Here is a 15,558-nt window from a genome sequence, read left to right on the forward strand (position 1 = left end):
ATGTACTCATTGATACATGAATATTAACCATAAAGTACAGAATACCCATGATACATCCCACAGACCCTAAAAATTAAAACATAAGGCCCAAGTGAGGATGCTTCAATCCTACTTAGAAAGGGGAATACCACCTAGCATTTTCAATTGATGGAGTAGATTTTTATCCTGAAACTGTGCATGGGAAAAAAGACACATGACAAACTATGCCAGCTTTTAATAAGTTTAATAAATTAAGAGGAAGTCTCACAAAACTCAGAAGAAGGTAACACACGGGAATAAGGAATAAGACAATACTTTGCAACCATTCACAAAAAGTACCATTTGACAAAGGAGAAAAATTACAAGAAATAATATAAGGCAGTCTGTTGCACGTGTCTTAAACAGTATACATATATAATAGCACATCAAAATGATTTGACAGTAAATTCACCACGTTTACATTTGTCACATGGACTATTTTAAAACATTTATAAAAGTTTGTAGATTTAACACTGAACTGTAAGATTTATTTCCAAGTGGATATATATATATATATATATAGAGAGAGAGATTTATATGTTTCATACCAAACAGCATGGAACTTACGAATAGCACACAAGTTGAGGGTAATTGCTGTGTTGGGTACTATTATGTACTACTACTTGATGACATAAGAATTATTAACAAATGTGCTATAAGCGATTATCATCCAACCTATTGCTAGTGCTTTTGGAACTCCATGGTTTATACTCTATTTCTCTGTAAAACATGTGCTATGAGCTTGCCCTTATGCTTAAGAAAAGAAATCAGATGTTTCCAATTTTCTCTAATACACTACTTCAGATCTGAATGTCTCTTAGGGACTGCTGAAGGAGTTTTCTCCAGCGCTTTCTATATCAGCTCTTCTGCCTTACATTGATACGGATCAGTGGATTCATGCAGCATACATGGTGTACATGCACAGCACCATCTGTATGTGCAGAAACTCATGCTCAATGCATGCTGTGTTTCTTCAGTCATTTTCATTTCATTAAGAAGTAGATCATCTCATTCAATGTCAGGTAATTGTTTTAACATGCAGTTCAACGGACCTAACAGGCAAGTAGACTTTACTTTCATGTCATGTTTGGGCATGCTCAAGCAATTGAGTGACGTTTGGCAGTGTTGTAAATCAAATAGAGACTGTTTGAGTTTCCTCAAATACAGCCGCTCTCCCACTGCCCCTGTGGCAGACTGCTGAATTTATCTATGCTGTGTGTTGAGAACACACTGCAGGAGTTTTTGAAATTCAGATCCTGCCTTTACTGACTTCAAGATCCTACGAGGCCCACTCCAAGGTGTGCAAGTAGCTGTTGGGCATAAGAAACAGCATTATGAATTCTTCAGAAATTTATCCACAGTTGAGTAAAATGGACACACAGGGAAACACAGTTATCTGGGAACACGTGTATACTCTGCACACAGCATAGACGTAATAATCTGACTTGAGCAGTGTTTGAAAACTTTTCATGGTTTTCAATGTCACTAAAATGGTACTTAATTCTTAGAGAGCAGCAGGCCCATGAAGGAAACACTGGCTGACACTTAGAAGATCACAGCACTATATTTAAACAAAGATTGAAAGTTTGGGCATGTAATTACAGCACAATGGAGAGCTAGCCACGTTCACAATTTAGCTGCAGCCTTTTCCTGCACTAGAGAGCTTGGAAGGATCTGAAAAGGAGATAAATTTTGTTTAAAATCCAAATGGAAACTCTGTATTTCTATTCTTCCCAGAGGTCAATAAAAGCATCTTTTTTAAATTACTTTTTTTTCACATTCTAAGGGCTTAATTCAGTAGTCCTTAATCAAGTAAAACTTCCAAGGTCATGGTTCTGTACCCTCCTCATACCAGTTTTACTTAAAAATGGACTGCTAAATTGGGTCCTATAGATAGAGGTACAATAATTAAGAAGATATTTTAATAAGGCTCAACATGCAAATTTCACTTTGTGTGTAACACACAAATTTCCAGAATTCTGAGATCAAAATCCAATTGATGTTGAATCCTGGATTGGGAAATAACTCCGGGACTTGGTTTCCAAGTTTACTCTTGGAATTAGGTATTTACTAAGGACCAGAATGAAAACACTAATTTCAGTTTGCTTGTCATAATAATCAGAATTTGAACATTGTCCTTAAGAAGTGAAAAGCTGATTGGTGTGTATATCTCTTTGGCATCCTTCCACTTCTGTAGTCCTGGTTAACCAGCTGCTATGTGAAAATGCCACTATGTTTGGGGATAGACATTGCAGCAAAATACTGACACAACATTCTGACAATGTCAAATTTACCCCGTGTGTAACAAGGTTGAGTTCTGTCTCTGACTCACTGATGACTATGTTTCACAATGGGCAGGACCTATCTTACTGTGTTTATGCGTGTGGATGAGCAGAGCGAGAATCTAAAGTACATATTTACTGTTAACCTGGAAAAGATGCCACCAAATCTGTCAGTTTAGATGTGGTTTGAAATATCACCACAGTCATGTGCATCATTCTGGTCTCCTGCAAATGCCACCTGAGATGAACATCAACTTTTCCACATTCACCAAAAGAACAGAGATAGGAAGGAAGAAAGCAAGGAAGGAGCAAGGAAGGGAGGGAATACGGAAGGAAGGGAGAGAAAAAATACAAACACCATTATGCATTAAGAAATCAAAATAAATTAGTCTCCATCTTTATCATAAACAGTAAATATAGAACCCCAAATCTCACTATTTAACGCATGATTGTAAAGTACAGGGTTGCAAAGCTATTTATAAAAACACTGTTTGTCACACAGCAGTATTTACATTAGTTATGATCCACAGGAAAATCACGGGAGGGGGGGACTTTCCTACAAGAGATTTCCTGTAGGAAGTCTGCGCTGCTCTTGCTTACACACTACTAATCCTCTCGCTGACCACATTAGAGGGATTGACTGGCAGCTCTAAGTTCTCTACCTGCATCTCTATGCCAGGCTCTGAGTCATTAGCTTTCCTCGCCACACGTTCATTCGTGTGCCGATAAATGTTAACATTGAGCTCCCTCCCAGACAAAGCAGTGGCAGCAACTCTAGGAATCTGTCGAACAGGAGGAGGCTTTTTGTCTGGCTTATAATCGCAGCGCAAATATTTAGAGAAAGCCCTTCGGTAAATTTTGTTGAAGAGGGTGTACACCAGAGGATTGATGCCTGAACACACATAGCCAATCCAAACAAACACATTGAGAAGCTTCTCCATTAGCTTTTGGTTACAGGCCTTCCCACAAAGAACCGACAGGATATTGGTGATGAAAAACGGGCACCACATGATCAGAAACACAAAGAATACAATGCCAAGGACTTTGGAAGCTTTCTTTTCATTGTTGATAGCTTGCATGGTGCCTCTAGGACGCTTTTGTCTCTTCTTTCGACGGGGCTTCTGATCCGGCTTGGGGTTGGGAGGGTTCTCTTCCTCATCACCATTCTTGCAGCAGCACTTGAAAAAGTTCAGGCTGATGTTACGCAGCTCTTCCTCGGTGTGGCCTCGAAGTAGCATCAGAGTTTGACGGCGTAGAACGTAGATCGTTAAGAAGTAGGTGATCACCATAATCGTCAACGGGATGAAGAATGCCACGAAGGACCCAATGAGAACAAAGTTCGGGTCATTGAGCACGCAGGTTGTGTTATTCACGAACACTTTGCTTTCGTCCCTCAGGCCAATCACAGGGATAGGAACCGAAACTCCTACAGGAACAAAAAGGTGGGAAATTCGTTACAGCACATGCACAATAGCACACAGTCATTCATTGGCATTTTACCAAAAAACCACTTGATGTTTGTTGAAAGCTATTCATGGCAAACCCAGGAAGTTTCTGGAAAGTATTGGTGCAATAGATAATGATGGCATTCTGTGAATTGCTGTAACAGTATAGAATCTCCATTTTTGAGACAAACTGTTGGAGATGTGATTACATCTAGGAGTGGACTGAATCCATTTTGTTCTATTAGTAGTCCCTAGAATTTTCCTGTCTCATCAAAAGTGCTCAATATTTGTTAAGCCACAGAAGGAATTCACATTTGTCTTCAGTAATATCATTAAGATCAATCAGTCATTATTTTAGTATACTGTTAATTGCAATAACAATGATATGTACTATATCTACAATAGTCTAGAAGGATTGACTGGATAGTTTCACCATTATGCAACCAGTAATCTAAGAGCAAAAGCAACTGATTTTTTTCTCTTTTATACCAAGGTCTTGCATGTGTGTGTGTGTGTGTGTGTATTTATATGTTTGGGCATCAGTGACATGGTTTCAAGGTCACTAAGCAGAATGAGGCTGAGGATGGATCTTCAGGGTATGACACTGCTAGGGAGAGGAAGAAGAAACAAAGGAGGAGGGTAGGAGGGAGGGAGATAGGGAGGGAGGGAGGGAGGAAGGGAAGGAGGGAGGGAGGGAGAAAAGGAGGGAGAGAAACAGAGACAGACAGACATAATTTTTATTCATAAAGGTATGGACAAGTAGTCATCCAGGAAAATCAACTAGATCCTGACAAGAAATATCAGCAAAAAGGAAGGGGGCAGACAGTGACCTTACACTCAAACCTTCTGGAAACATCAGAAGCATTATGGTAGACCACAAAAGTACTCTCCCCTGGACAAATAGGGACAACTTGCCAAGGAAATTTTCATACTAATCTCTTTTCTCTGCATCCTCAACAAGTTAAAACCTTGGCAAACTCCGATTGTGTCTGGGAGATTCTATTTAGGCCATTGGGACACCAAGCTGTTAGATATCCATTATTGCAAATGGAGGAGGAGGTAGACCTCTATTCTGAACAAGAGTTGCTAACTCCAAGGATCACTTAAGGAGCTATGAGGAACTTAATACCTCAAGATCGTGCTAGCTGACATAAATGCTCCCTGTCAGCTGCAACCTATTAAACTGAAGGACTTAAGAGGAATCCATAGATACTAATGATTGCTATTTAATCTCTGGGAAGATCACAAAGGGTGGGTTTAGAAAAGGATTATTAAGCATTTTCTGCAGGCATTAAATTTCTGGTGTTTGTGATGAGTCTCCAGAGAAGAAAGATTTCACTGGAAACTGGTCCACAGCCATCCATAGCTCGGGAGCTAGCCATGCAAGTAGGGAAGTAGGGAAGGGTATATAAACTGGGAGGCATAGTTCAAACTATGACTTTTAAAGCAAAAATTTGGACTTGAGTAGAAATGCTCAGATCTTTCTATGGTTCCTGAAGGATGTCAATGGTCCCAGGGAAGACGGCCATTTCATGAGAAAATTCTGGAGAAACACTGGTGTACCGTCCCAGGATTCTTTTGGAAGAGTAGAAGAGGGTGCAATTAAAGTAGTCCCTCTCTAGTCTCAGAACTTTAGGAACAAGATCCTGAGGTTAGTGACTTAGAAGTTTGTCATCCCTCTTGAGGCATCACTATAGAGATAGATGTGCCTCCCTCTAGAATCATCTTAATAGAGATAGATGTACCTAGACACAAAGGTTCAACTTTGCATGGAAAATGCTCCCTTGGGAAGGCATCTTATGCTGGCTGTAAGAGCAGTGCATTGGCATCCCTCAGAGTCCAGCCCTGTGCGAGTGTAAGCTTATTTCTGTTAATAAAGAAAGAATGCCTACAGAGTTAGGAGGGCAATTTTCAGGAGTTGGTTTTGTACTCCTGGAACAGAACTTGGGTCATCAGGGCCTAGAAAAAGGAGCCTTTACCTGAGCCATCTTACCAGGCCCTTCGAGGCCTAGTTTATATACAGCATTTTTTATATATGTTTATGTACATCGAGGAAAGGGTAAATCTGATAGCTGCCTGTTATTTCATCCATTCTCTTTCTCAGATGCTGAGTCATGTTTATTATGGATAATAGAGATAAAAATGTTTTATGTTAATTTGGCTAACATTCTCCTCAATAGATATAATTTGTCAAGTAGTTTAGCCCCTTTACTAATGCTGTATAATTATAAATTTTGTTTTTGGAAGTCATGAATGCAATCAACAAACAAAAAGAAATTAACTTTCAAGACTATATGAACATTATCAATAATAATAACAACAATCATGGAAACAACATCAATATCAATATATCATGCACAGACTATTTTAGTTGATACTTTAATAAGAAAAAAATAGTATCAGCAGTTCTCAAACTGTGCTTCAAGGACCCTGGGAGCCCCTGAGATTCTTTCTTGTGGGGACAGTTTCCTTTTTCCAACTTTTACTATATTTTGGATGTTTTATCTACATGAACTCATAACTAGGTCTGGCCTTGAACTTCTTATTTTCCTATCTCTACCTCTGAGTGTTTGAATTACAAACTCTTTCTTTCTTTCTTTCTTTCTTTCTTTCTCTCTCTCTCTCTCTCTCTCTCTCTCTCTCCCTCTTTCTTTCTTTTTTTCCTTTGAAACATCACAATAAATTTAATGCATGTACACATTCAGAAATTTAGGTCTTATTGTATCAATAGATATTTAAACAAATCAAACCTTTAAAATAATATTTGTATTTCTGAAAATGTTTAAATTGTAGATACTGTCATAAAAGTATTTAACATGGCAATATTAAACAGATTTAAATTATTATCATTATTAAAAGGAAAAGAACCCAGTAAAGTCTCTTAAACTTTTAATTTCTAATATCATAAATAAACATTAATATTTATATTGTTGACACAATATGTTCTCTATATAAACAATAGACCTCGGGAGTCCCTAAGTGTTTTAAAAAGTATGAAGGTTCCTTAATTCAGAGCTTGAGAATGCCTGTTTTGTGTTCTTAGATAAGTTATGCAGGGTGTGGAGAGTTAATAGTAGATATGTAATACCTTCTTTATCACTTTCAGTTCAAGCAATAGTAATTCATGTGCAATTAAACCAGTAAGCATAAATAACAGCATTACTTCCAGTAACACACCTTAGATGAATTATATTCATAAGAACCCAGAAAGACACCTTTTATTTGTTCAAGCTAACTTCAGAAAATATAAATTTGGCAAATGTATACTCTGATATATTTTATCCTTGATTTGATCAAATAAGAAGAGTAGATATGAATTACTTTTGATACCATATAACAATTAAAGTAATGAAACCTACCCTTTTCTCAATGTCTCTTATATCATAATATATGATCCAATTATTTGTAAATTTTATATAGTTCATAGAGTACTTAATTCATTACAGATAATAAAACATGCAAACAATTATTAAAGAACTAATTTAATATTTCTGAAGTTAACTTCAGTAAGTTTGTGTCATCTTAAGATATGAAAACAAGTCATAAGCAATGCTATAAATTGCAGATATTCAACTAATGAACAGCTGAATATTGTGAATGCATTATCTAATCAACTTTTTCAAACTTTGAAAAGTAATTTAAATAATGATTATTAATGTTATTTAAAGTTAAAATGAATTTTTGATTAAGCATGTAAAATCTACCTTAACATTTTAGAAACATTGAGTAATACATATTTCAAGTTTTTAAAAATAGGGACTACCATTTGTATTTTAGAAATATTATATATTATATATTATATTACTACAATGACAGGAACTACATTAGCTACTACTGCTACCACTACTACACTCAATCATTAAAGACTTTCACCAATAAATTGTTAACTGTGTGTTTACCCACTCATATTATATTTGCATGCATTATTTCATTCTCATTTTATAAAAATCTCACTTACTAAGATTATTTAACTGCAACATGCAAGTCTGAATATTACTGACTCTTATAATTGGTTCAAATTATAAACTCTGTTTACATGCATTATCTTGTTTAAGTAAGTAAAAAACTCATTTAGTGAAATTAGTGTATTGCAAAAAAGTAACTCTAGACTGGTTTAAGTATACATGCATTATATTAGTTCCTAAAACCTTGAATTTGAGCAACACAGATCAGTTGTTCTTAAGCTGTCAGATAATATCATTTGCCAATGACTCTAAAGCAGATTTTAAAAACTTGGCATTTATAATTTATCTTATGAATGACAGTATATTATAATCATTGTTGACTAAACAGTAGTTGCCAAATTGTTCTCGCATTTATTAAAGTTAGTCTGAAAAACTGGTAGCAGTATTTGCAAAACGAGTATAGTACAGAAGCCCAGAAATACTATGGGAAAGAAAAACAAATGTATGCCATAAAAGTTCTAGAGTTGGAAACATTTCCCTTGCCTTTTAAACTAAGGTCATTGTTTAGAGAGAAAGTAGTCATAAAAGAGTAATAAACAAATTGTTAAGATATGGGTAATAAATGACTGGCAAAGGCCTGTATAAAAAGAGACATGAATAAATTTCATAGGACAGCCTCACCAACACAATAAAGCTATAGATTAGCGATGTTGATTTTTAGAGATGCCTCTGATGTATCTATTTTCAATCCTTGTGTAATTTGGAAAGTTTTTTTCTCCAAGGGCACCTAAGAGGACCAAGCTCACATGACTAATCCTTTGTCTCCTGCTGTGCGTCCCTTGAACACCATAGTTAACAGCATCCAATTAAAGAATAGCACAGAAAATCAGGGCAGCTTCCTTTATATATGACAAATTGCTACTAATATTTGGAGAAAGGGGTGTTTTGTATGTCTGAGGACTAATCCAGTTATGGTGTTGGTAGCATGAGAAATGAATGAATTCACACTCAACTTTGAACTTCAGGGATTTTTAGATTTGAGCCAAGAAAGAACACAGGCATATATATTTATTTGTATTTATAGGGCAGTTATTGTTAGCATAGTGCTAAGAACTTCTGTATAACACTGAGGAATTGTGATTTAAAAGAAGACAGCAAGGCAGAAAGAATTAAGGAGACTGGCTGAGCTTGCAAGAGTAACGCCTGGGAAATAGAAAGTACTCTTAGACAGAAATTTATGGGGAAGTGGATGAAGGAGTGCAGTGTTTTGAATAGGTGCGGCCCCCATAGACTTATGGGTTTGAGTGTTTGTCCATAGAAAGGTGGCAGGCAGTATTAGGAGATGTGGTCTTGTTGGAGTAGGTGTGGCCTTGTTGGAGGAAGTATGTCACAGTGGGGTTGGGCTTTGAGGTCACCTATGCTTAAGCTATGCCCATTGTGACACATAGTCTCCTGCTGCCCATGGATCAAGATGTATATTCTCATCTCCTCCTGCACCATGTCTGCCTGGACACTGCCATGGTTCCTGTCATGGTGATAATGAACTACACCTCTGAAACTGTAAGTCAGCCCCAATGAAATATTTTCCATTATAAGAGCTGCTGTGGTCATGGTGTCTCTTTACAGCAATGAAACTCTAAGACGGGGAAGTTCTGCTATAGGTGGCAGTATGGGGAGAAGAAATGTGCAGGAGCACTCTTAGATGGTCACTTTGTTACTACAAACTAATGTAGCTTGAGGGAAGGTACAAGGAGCTTAGCCATGGAAGGTAAACAGTGGGGTAAGAGAATTAAAAAAAAAACAGAGAAAAAGAAGGATTACAAATGATAGGTAAAGGTCCTTAAGGAGATAAAGTGAGGTACCATAAAAAAACCCATGATACAAGGACAGGATGAGTTTTATCTAGGGGAAGTGCTGGAAGCATGACTAAATGACAGTAATTATTAGGGAGTGTAAAGAAAGTGAAAAGTGACTGAAATTAAAATTAAATGAAAAAAATTAGCTGAATTGTTAACTGGATCTGCAAAGTGGTTGGTGTAGATATTTCTTGACGCTGATCAGCAACCAGAAAGTAAATGAGCTTTTCTTAGAAATCAGATGAGATAGCTGAGCACACATATAGTACAAAAAATCCAGGAGAATAAATATGAAGAAGTTGGAGAAAAAGACAAGAGAACCTGAGAAGAGATGCACACTTACGTGCAAGAAGGAAATGAAGTCCTTAGTTCTCTAATAAATATACAGAAGAGAAATGATTATAGAAGGGCAAAGGGAAATTGAAGCAGAGAGAGAAGCAGGGGATTAAAAAGAAGGGATACATTACTGAGACCTTTAAGAGGTTCCTTTGGAAGTAAAAGGCAACTCCACGTCTTAGAAAGTGGCGCTAGTGGATTGCCACCCCTTTGGCAAACCTCTATGACAAAAATTTATTTACATTATGAGTCATAGCAGTAGTGAAATTACAGTTAAGAAGTATCAGTGGAATGATTTTATGGTTGGGGGTCACCACAGCATGAGGAACTGTGTTATATAGAGTAGCAGCATTAGGAAGTTAGAGAACTGCTCATGTAGATAAGAGGGAAGCAAAGCCAGGGCAGGCTTCTAGCCTGTGCTGCGGCACATGGAATTTTGAGTAACTGTGAGCACATGGGGGTAGGTCAGACCTGCTACAGAACTCACTCTGAGTTGTGTTAAGTTAGAAGTGATCATGAAAGATCCATATGAAAATCTTGATTATATGTGTGGAGTTCTAGAGAGAGATGCAACTTAGCCACATAATTTTTCTTAAAAGGATAAATTACAAGGCTGAGGTTTGGAGGTGGAATGTTGGTGACAAAAGAGGAATCTGGAGTCTGAGTTAAAGGTTTGAAACCTTTTCTTATGATTGTATACTTCTGTCTAAGACTAATGTTCCTCAATGAAGGTGCAACGACATATAAAAGACTTCTAAAGAGCTAAAATACTTCAATATTCTCCTGCCAAAACAATAATGGTAGATATTGTATGTGTTAGCAAAACAGTTTTGCACTGGGTCATCTTTTATTGGTTTTTGCTTTCTGAGAGTAGTTCTCACTAAATTACTCAAGATGCCCTTAAATTTGCTCTGTAACCCAAACAAGCCTTGACTTTGCAATCCTCCTGCCTCAGCTTTCTGAGTGGCTGGAATTAAGGGCCTGTGCCAACAGCCCTGGCTTTTAAATTAACAAAGTAAGTAAAAGACTAATGAAATTTAGAAACCAGTAATGAGCATCTATCACATGACACTATTTCTGCGACAAATATGAAAATATCTGCAGCTCATTCTGGTGATATAACTCAAACATCCAAGCTATTTTTCTGATATATTGCATCCATTTATAGCTAAGTCAACAAAGTCTCAAATTCATTTATTGGTTAGATTTATTGATTAGATTTCACGATGAAAATGTAAAACATTCATGTTATAGTAGCTAGTATTTAAATCAGTATTTTAGCTAATAGCAGTAGTATAGTAGTTAGTAGAAATCATAGTAGCTAGTAGTAATTATAGTAGCTAGTATTAAAATCAGTGTTAAAATGCAGATAGAGTATGTGTGCATATACAATAACTAAAATAAATCTTTAAAAAATCAGTTTTAAGGTTCTAGCAAAAACTTATAAATGTTATCTAAAATACTCTGGCAGTACAATACAAAACAAACTCAGTGTTATTTTTGGAGATTTTTTTATCTTTTTGCAGATCTTTTATTTATATTTTATGGTTTCTATGCAAATGTGTCTCAGTATCTCCATGTGTTTCTTGTGTTTTCTCTTTGGCTCTTTATTTACAGTTTCTTTTGTCCTATCATTTGTTTTTATTTTATCTTATTTTTATTTATATACCTCTTTCTATTATGATGAATGAAAAAAAGAAAGTGTGTGGATTTGAGTGGGAGGGAAAGTAGAGGAGACTTTGGAGGACCTACAGGAAGAGAAACTATAAACAGAATATTTTGTGTGAAAATTATCTATTTTCAATTAAAAATAAAAATAAAAAACCCTGCATCTTATATTAATGGTGGAGGAACTTATAGAAAACACACCAACCAACAGCATTCGGAACTCAGAACACATTTTTGAGCAACAATAACAAAAAGTATTTGAAGGTATTTGAAACTGAACCAGAAGTGGGAAGAAACGATAAGGAACCATTCCATTCAAAGTTAGAAATCTTGGGAGTTGAATCTCAAATTCCTGTGTCCTTTCCCTGAGGGCCTTCTCTAGACTGCATGTTAGAACTAGAAAGTTGATGTCTAACTGAACCGAGGGAATGAAGAGTTTAGGACTGGCAAAAGAGCTAGGACTGAGGCAGTATAACCAGATACAGAAGGAGTCACAGTGTGGAGGCTGCCTGGAGTTCCCATACAAAGTTCACTTGAATTTTTGTTTGGCACCTGAATCTTCTCTGGGCAGAACTAAGGACAACATGGAGCCAGCAACATCTAAGAGGTTTAGCATACTTAGTGACATATCATCTCTTGCAGAGAAAACAGAATTTGGAATTATATAAAGTTAAAGGAACCTAGCACACAACTTGAGCCATTCACTAATTGTAGAAAAAACAAACTTTAAGGGAAAACATTCTTTTCTTTTCGTTTTGATTTTTGTAGTGGGTTGGTCTGATGCTGCTTATATTCTAATGCTAAATACTGGTTCCTCAAGATGTGGTTGTTTACGCAAGTGATGCCACATGAAACTTCTCTCCAAATTTAACTGGTCAATGAAAGGCTAGAGCCTGTGACTGTGCAGTGCAGGGAGAAAGGTGGGACTGGAGATTCATGAGTAGGTGTTGCTGGTAAAGAAAAAGAGGGGTGAGAGGAAGGAGGAGGAAGCTGTCATGGACAAAACCATGAGGATTGGAGAAACAGCAAGTAACACGGGGCCTTATAGCTGGGCAATGGTTCGTATAGCCCTAGATCTGTCCAATCTAGGCATATGGCTTGTAAATAAATACCTGGATTTTGCATCATTTATATGGTCTTATTAGGATTATACATCCATACTACAGATTTTCTTTTTGGTTTCTATTTTGACATAATATCTTTCTATGTAGCTCAGTCCATCCTGGACTGGAACTTACTTTGTAGCTCAGTGCAATCTTGAACTCACAATCTTCTTGCTTTAGTACCCCACATGCTGGGTTCACCTACATGCAACAACACACCTGACTTGCCCTCTTTCTTAATGCTGAAAGATGCTTAAAGCCTAGGACTGAAAGCAAACCTGCAGCTCATTATTAATAAAAAAAATAGACCATCCAAAGCATTTTTCATGAACATTTTTTAAAGGTTACTAGAGATACAAAGAGATGGAGGAGTATACTAAAGGAGATGATAAGTCAATAGAAATAGATCAACACATAACCATAAATGTTCCAATCAACAGAGAAGAACTTTATCATAAATATGCTAAATAATCACTCAGGAAAGATAGCTGTTGTAGTTGTAGATATAGAAATTTCAAGATGGGTATAAAAATTAAAGAAAATATTTCAATTGCAAAGCATACTTTTTGAAAAACTGGATTTGAAAGTCTAGATCATGTACACTTAAGCACAATGAAAAAATCATTGCATAAGTTTTGATCTATGCTTGTAGCCTTGACAAAGTTTCCAGAACTTGACTTGCCATCTCATTAAAGGAATGATCAGGCATCCCAAAGCAAGGGTAAAACATCCTACTCTTTTTAGTAGTAGAACCTTGGCTTGAAAGAAAGACCTTTACACACAGCTGTATGTTTATGTTTTTACCTGGATATAACATAATGAATAGGGAACAGAGAATAGGTACTCAAGCAGAGACTGACTATCCTGATGAAAAAGGGAGGCAAGTTTCAGAATGGTGGATTTTAAACTGTCGAACTTTCTAGACAAACGACAGAAGAAAAAGACATGCAAAGTCAGAGAGAGGCAAGTACAGGTACATGACCTGCTTAAGGACTAGGTTGCCCATATACAAGTGATACTCCTTATGGCAGCTATCAAAATCACAACAACAACAACAACAACAGATACTTCCAGAGGTAATAGTTGGAGTTTCTTCCAGTCGGAATGATGAAAAGTCATTGTTAATAACACAGAAGAAGGAGGAAAATGAGGATAGAGGAGGAGGAGGAGCAGGAGGAGGAAGAGCAGGAGGATGAGGAGAGGAAGAGAAGGAGGATGAGGAGGGGGGAGGAAGAAAGCTCAGTAATGACCAGTAATTTACTGCAATGTATTGTGAAATGCAATCTTGGCATGAACAAGACCAGTCAATAAATAACAGCATACAAATCTAAAATATAACTAACACCCTGGAATTGCAAACAATACACTTTAGACTCTTGGTGATGTCATATAAAAAATTCAAAGTTAATACAACAGGGTTGATTGCTGCTTTCTCCCCAATATTTTTTAATTGTGTAAGGACAAAAGAATGGAAAGCCATCAAGTAAAATGTCTGAATAAAAAATAAGATGGATAAACTTGAAAGGATTGTTTGAGATGGGAAAAGAATGGAACCGGAACTTGTGGACAAGACCATGAAAGGTTTTGAATAACAAAAGGAAAAATATATTATAGAATTCAAAAGACTTTTGGTAACTGGTGAGGTGGTAGCAAGCAATTTATCAGACATATGAATAATGTTTTAAAACAAGAGGAGTAAGAAGGGGGCATGAATATGCCAGAGGAAATAATGGCAAGAATTGACTCAATTTGGTGAGAAAATATGCATCTCTAGATATTTGTAGCTCAGCAAACATTTAACAGGTCAAATTCAAAAAACCAGCTAAACCCACAGGGAATGATTTATCAATGTAAATTTAAAAATCTAAGTGACAAGTGGCAAACATGACAAATCTAATGAAAAACCACAAAGATAGAAGATAATATAATAATATAATAATAAGCATCTCTCCAGAGAACTAAGGAAAAACTCAGCTAATGAACCTGCAGCCATCAAGTCAGAATTTTATCTAAATGGACATGACATACTTTTCATAATAAATGTAAAATTTAAGACTTTTTTCAGATCAACTAAAACTGAAATTGTTTACAACAGACTTTCCTTAAGGAAAATGGTAAAGGCTTATGGAATTGATATCAAGAGGCAGTTTTCTTTTATCTTTATTTCTTGAAAGATAAAGAAAGCTCTGAAGTACAAATAATTTGCAATTTTATCTATAACATATAGAAATAACTATGATGAATATAGATTTTTAAATTTCTTACACTTCTGGAGTCTGGAGTGGAAAAGCAGTGCATTATTAAAATTACTACATTCTAGAGCATGCTAGTTAAGAAGCATCTAGAAACCAAGAAAACTGAGCAAAAATATCAGTTGCAACATAATGCGAGGAAAACTGTCTCCCCGGAGGGAAAAACAATAATCTTCTTAAAATAAATAGTGTTATACTGCATATTAATATCCAGATTTTCAACTAAGCTTATTAAACTCAGAGAAGCAGAAAGCAGAGTTAATAAGAACAATTTCAATAGAAGATCAATTCATAGAACAAGTAAGTAGAAGTTTTAATGTTTATAATATTGCACACAACTGAAAAACAACTAGATACCAAATTTACTAATGTTTAGAGGCCAGGAACATCAATTATTAGGGAATAACATCATGAAAAACAAAAAGTACAAAGGCTGAGATGAATGAAATAATATTAAACAGAGAAACTTGTGTGCTTCCAGAGAGGAAAGAGCAATACATTTGAAAAAAAATGATGATTAACACTTTCACAAATTGCTGAAACAAATCTCAGCCTAGACTTCTCTAAGGTTAAATGAACTCCAAACAGCAAAGCAAGCTTTCAGACCAGGACAAATGTTTTTCTGATTTTAAAATATACAAGTCAGTCTCTCTCTCTCTCTCTCTCTCTCTCTCTCTCTCTCTCTCTCTCTCT

The 15,558-nt window shown here is 36.2% G+C and overlaps 1 protein-coding gene across 1 annotated transcript in view; it reads right to left on the bottom strand.

Annotated features, from left to right (window-relative positions):
* Nucleotides 1-207: 207 nt before the first annotated feature.
* Nucleotides 208-15,558, bottom strand: part of Htr2c (5-hydroxytryptamine receptor 2C) — a 201,520-nt gene continuing 186,169 nt past the window's right edge. Inside the window, exon 6 of the mRNA XM_028773875.1 lies at nucleotides 208-3,726. Within this exon, the coding sequence (XP_028629708.1) occupies nucleotides 2,897-3,726 (830 nt within the window). The 3' untranslated portion in view covers nucleotides 208-2,896. The remainder of the gene's footprint in view (nucleotides 3,727-15,558) is intronic.

Source organism: Grammomys surdaster, unplaced genomic scaffold (assembly GCF_004785775.1).
Source record: "Grammomys surdaster isolate TR1022 unplaced genomic scaffold, NIH_TR_1.0 236, whole genome shotgun sequence".
Lineage (NCBI taxonomy): Eukaryota > Metazoa > Chordata > Mammalia > Rodentia > Muridae > Grammomys > Grammomys surdaster.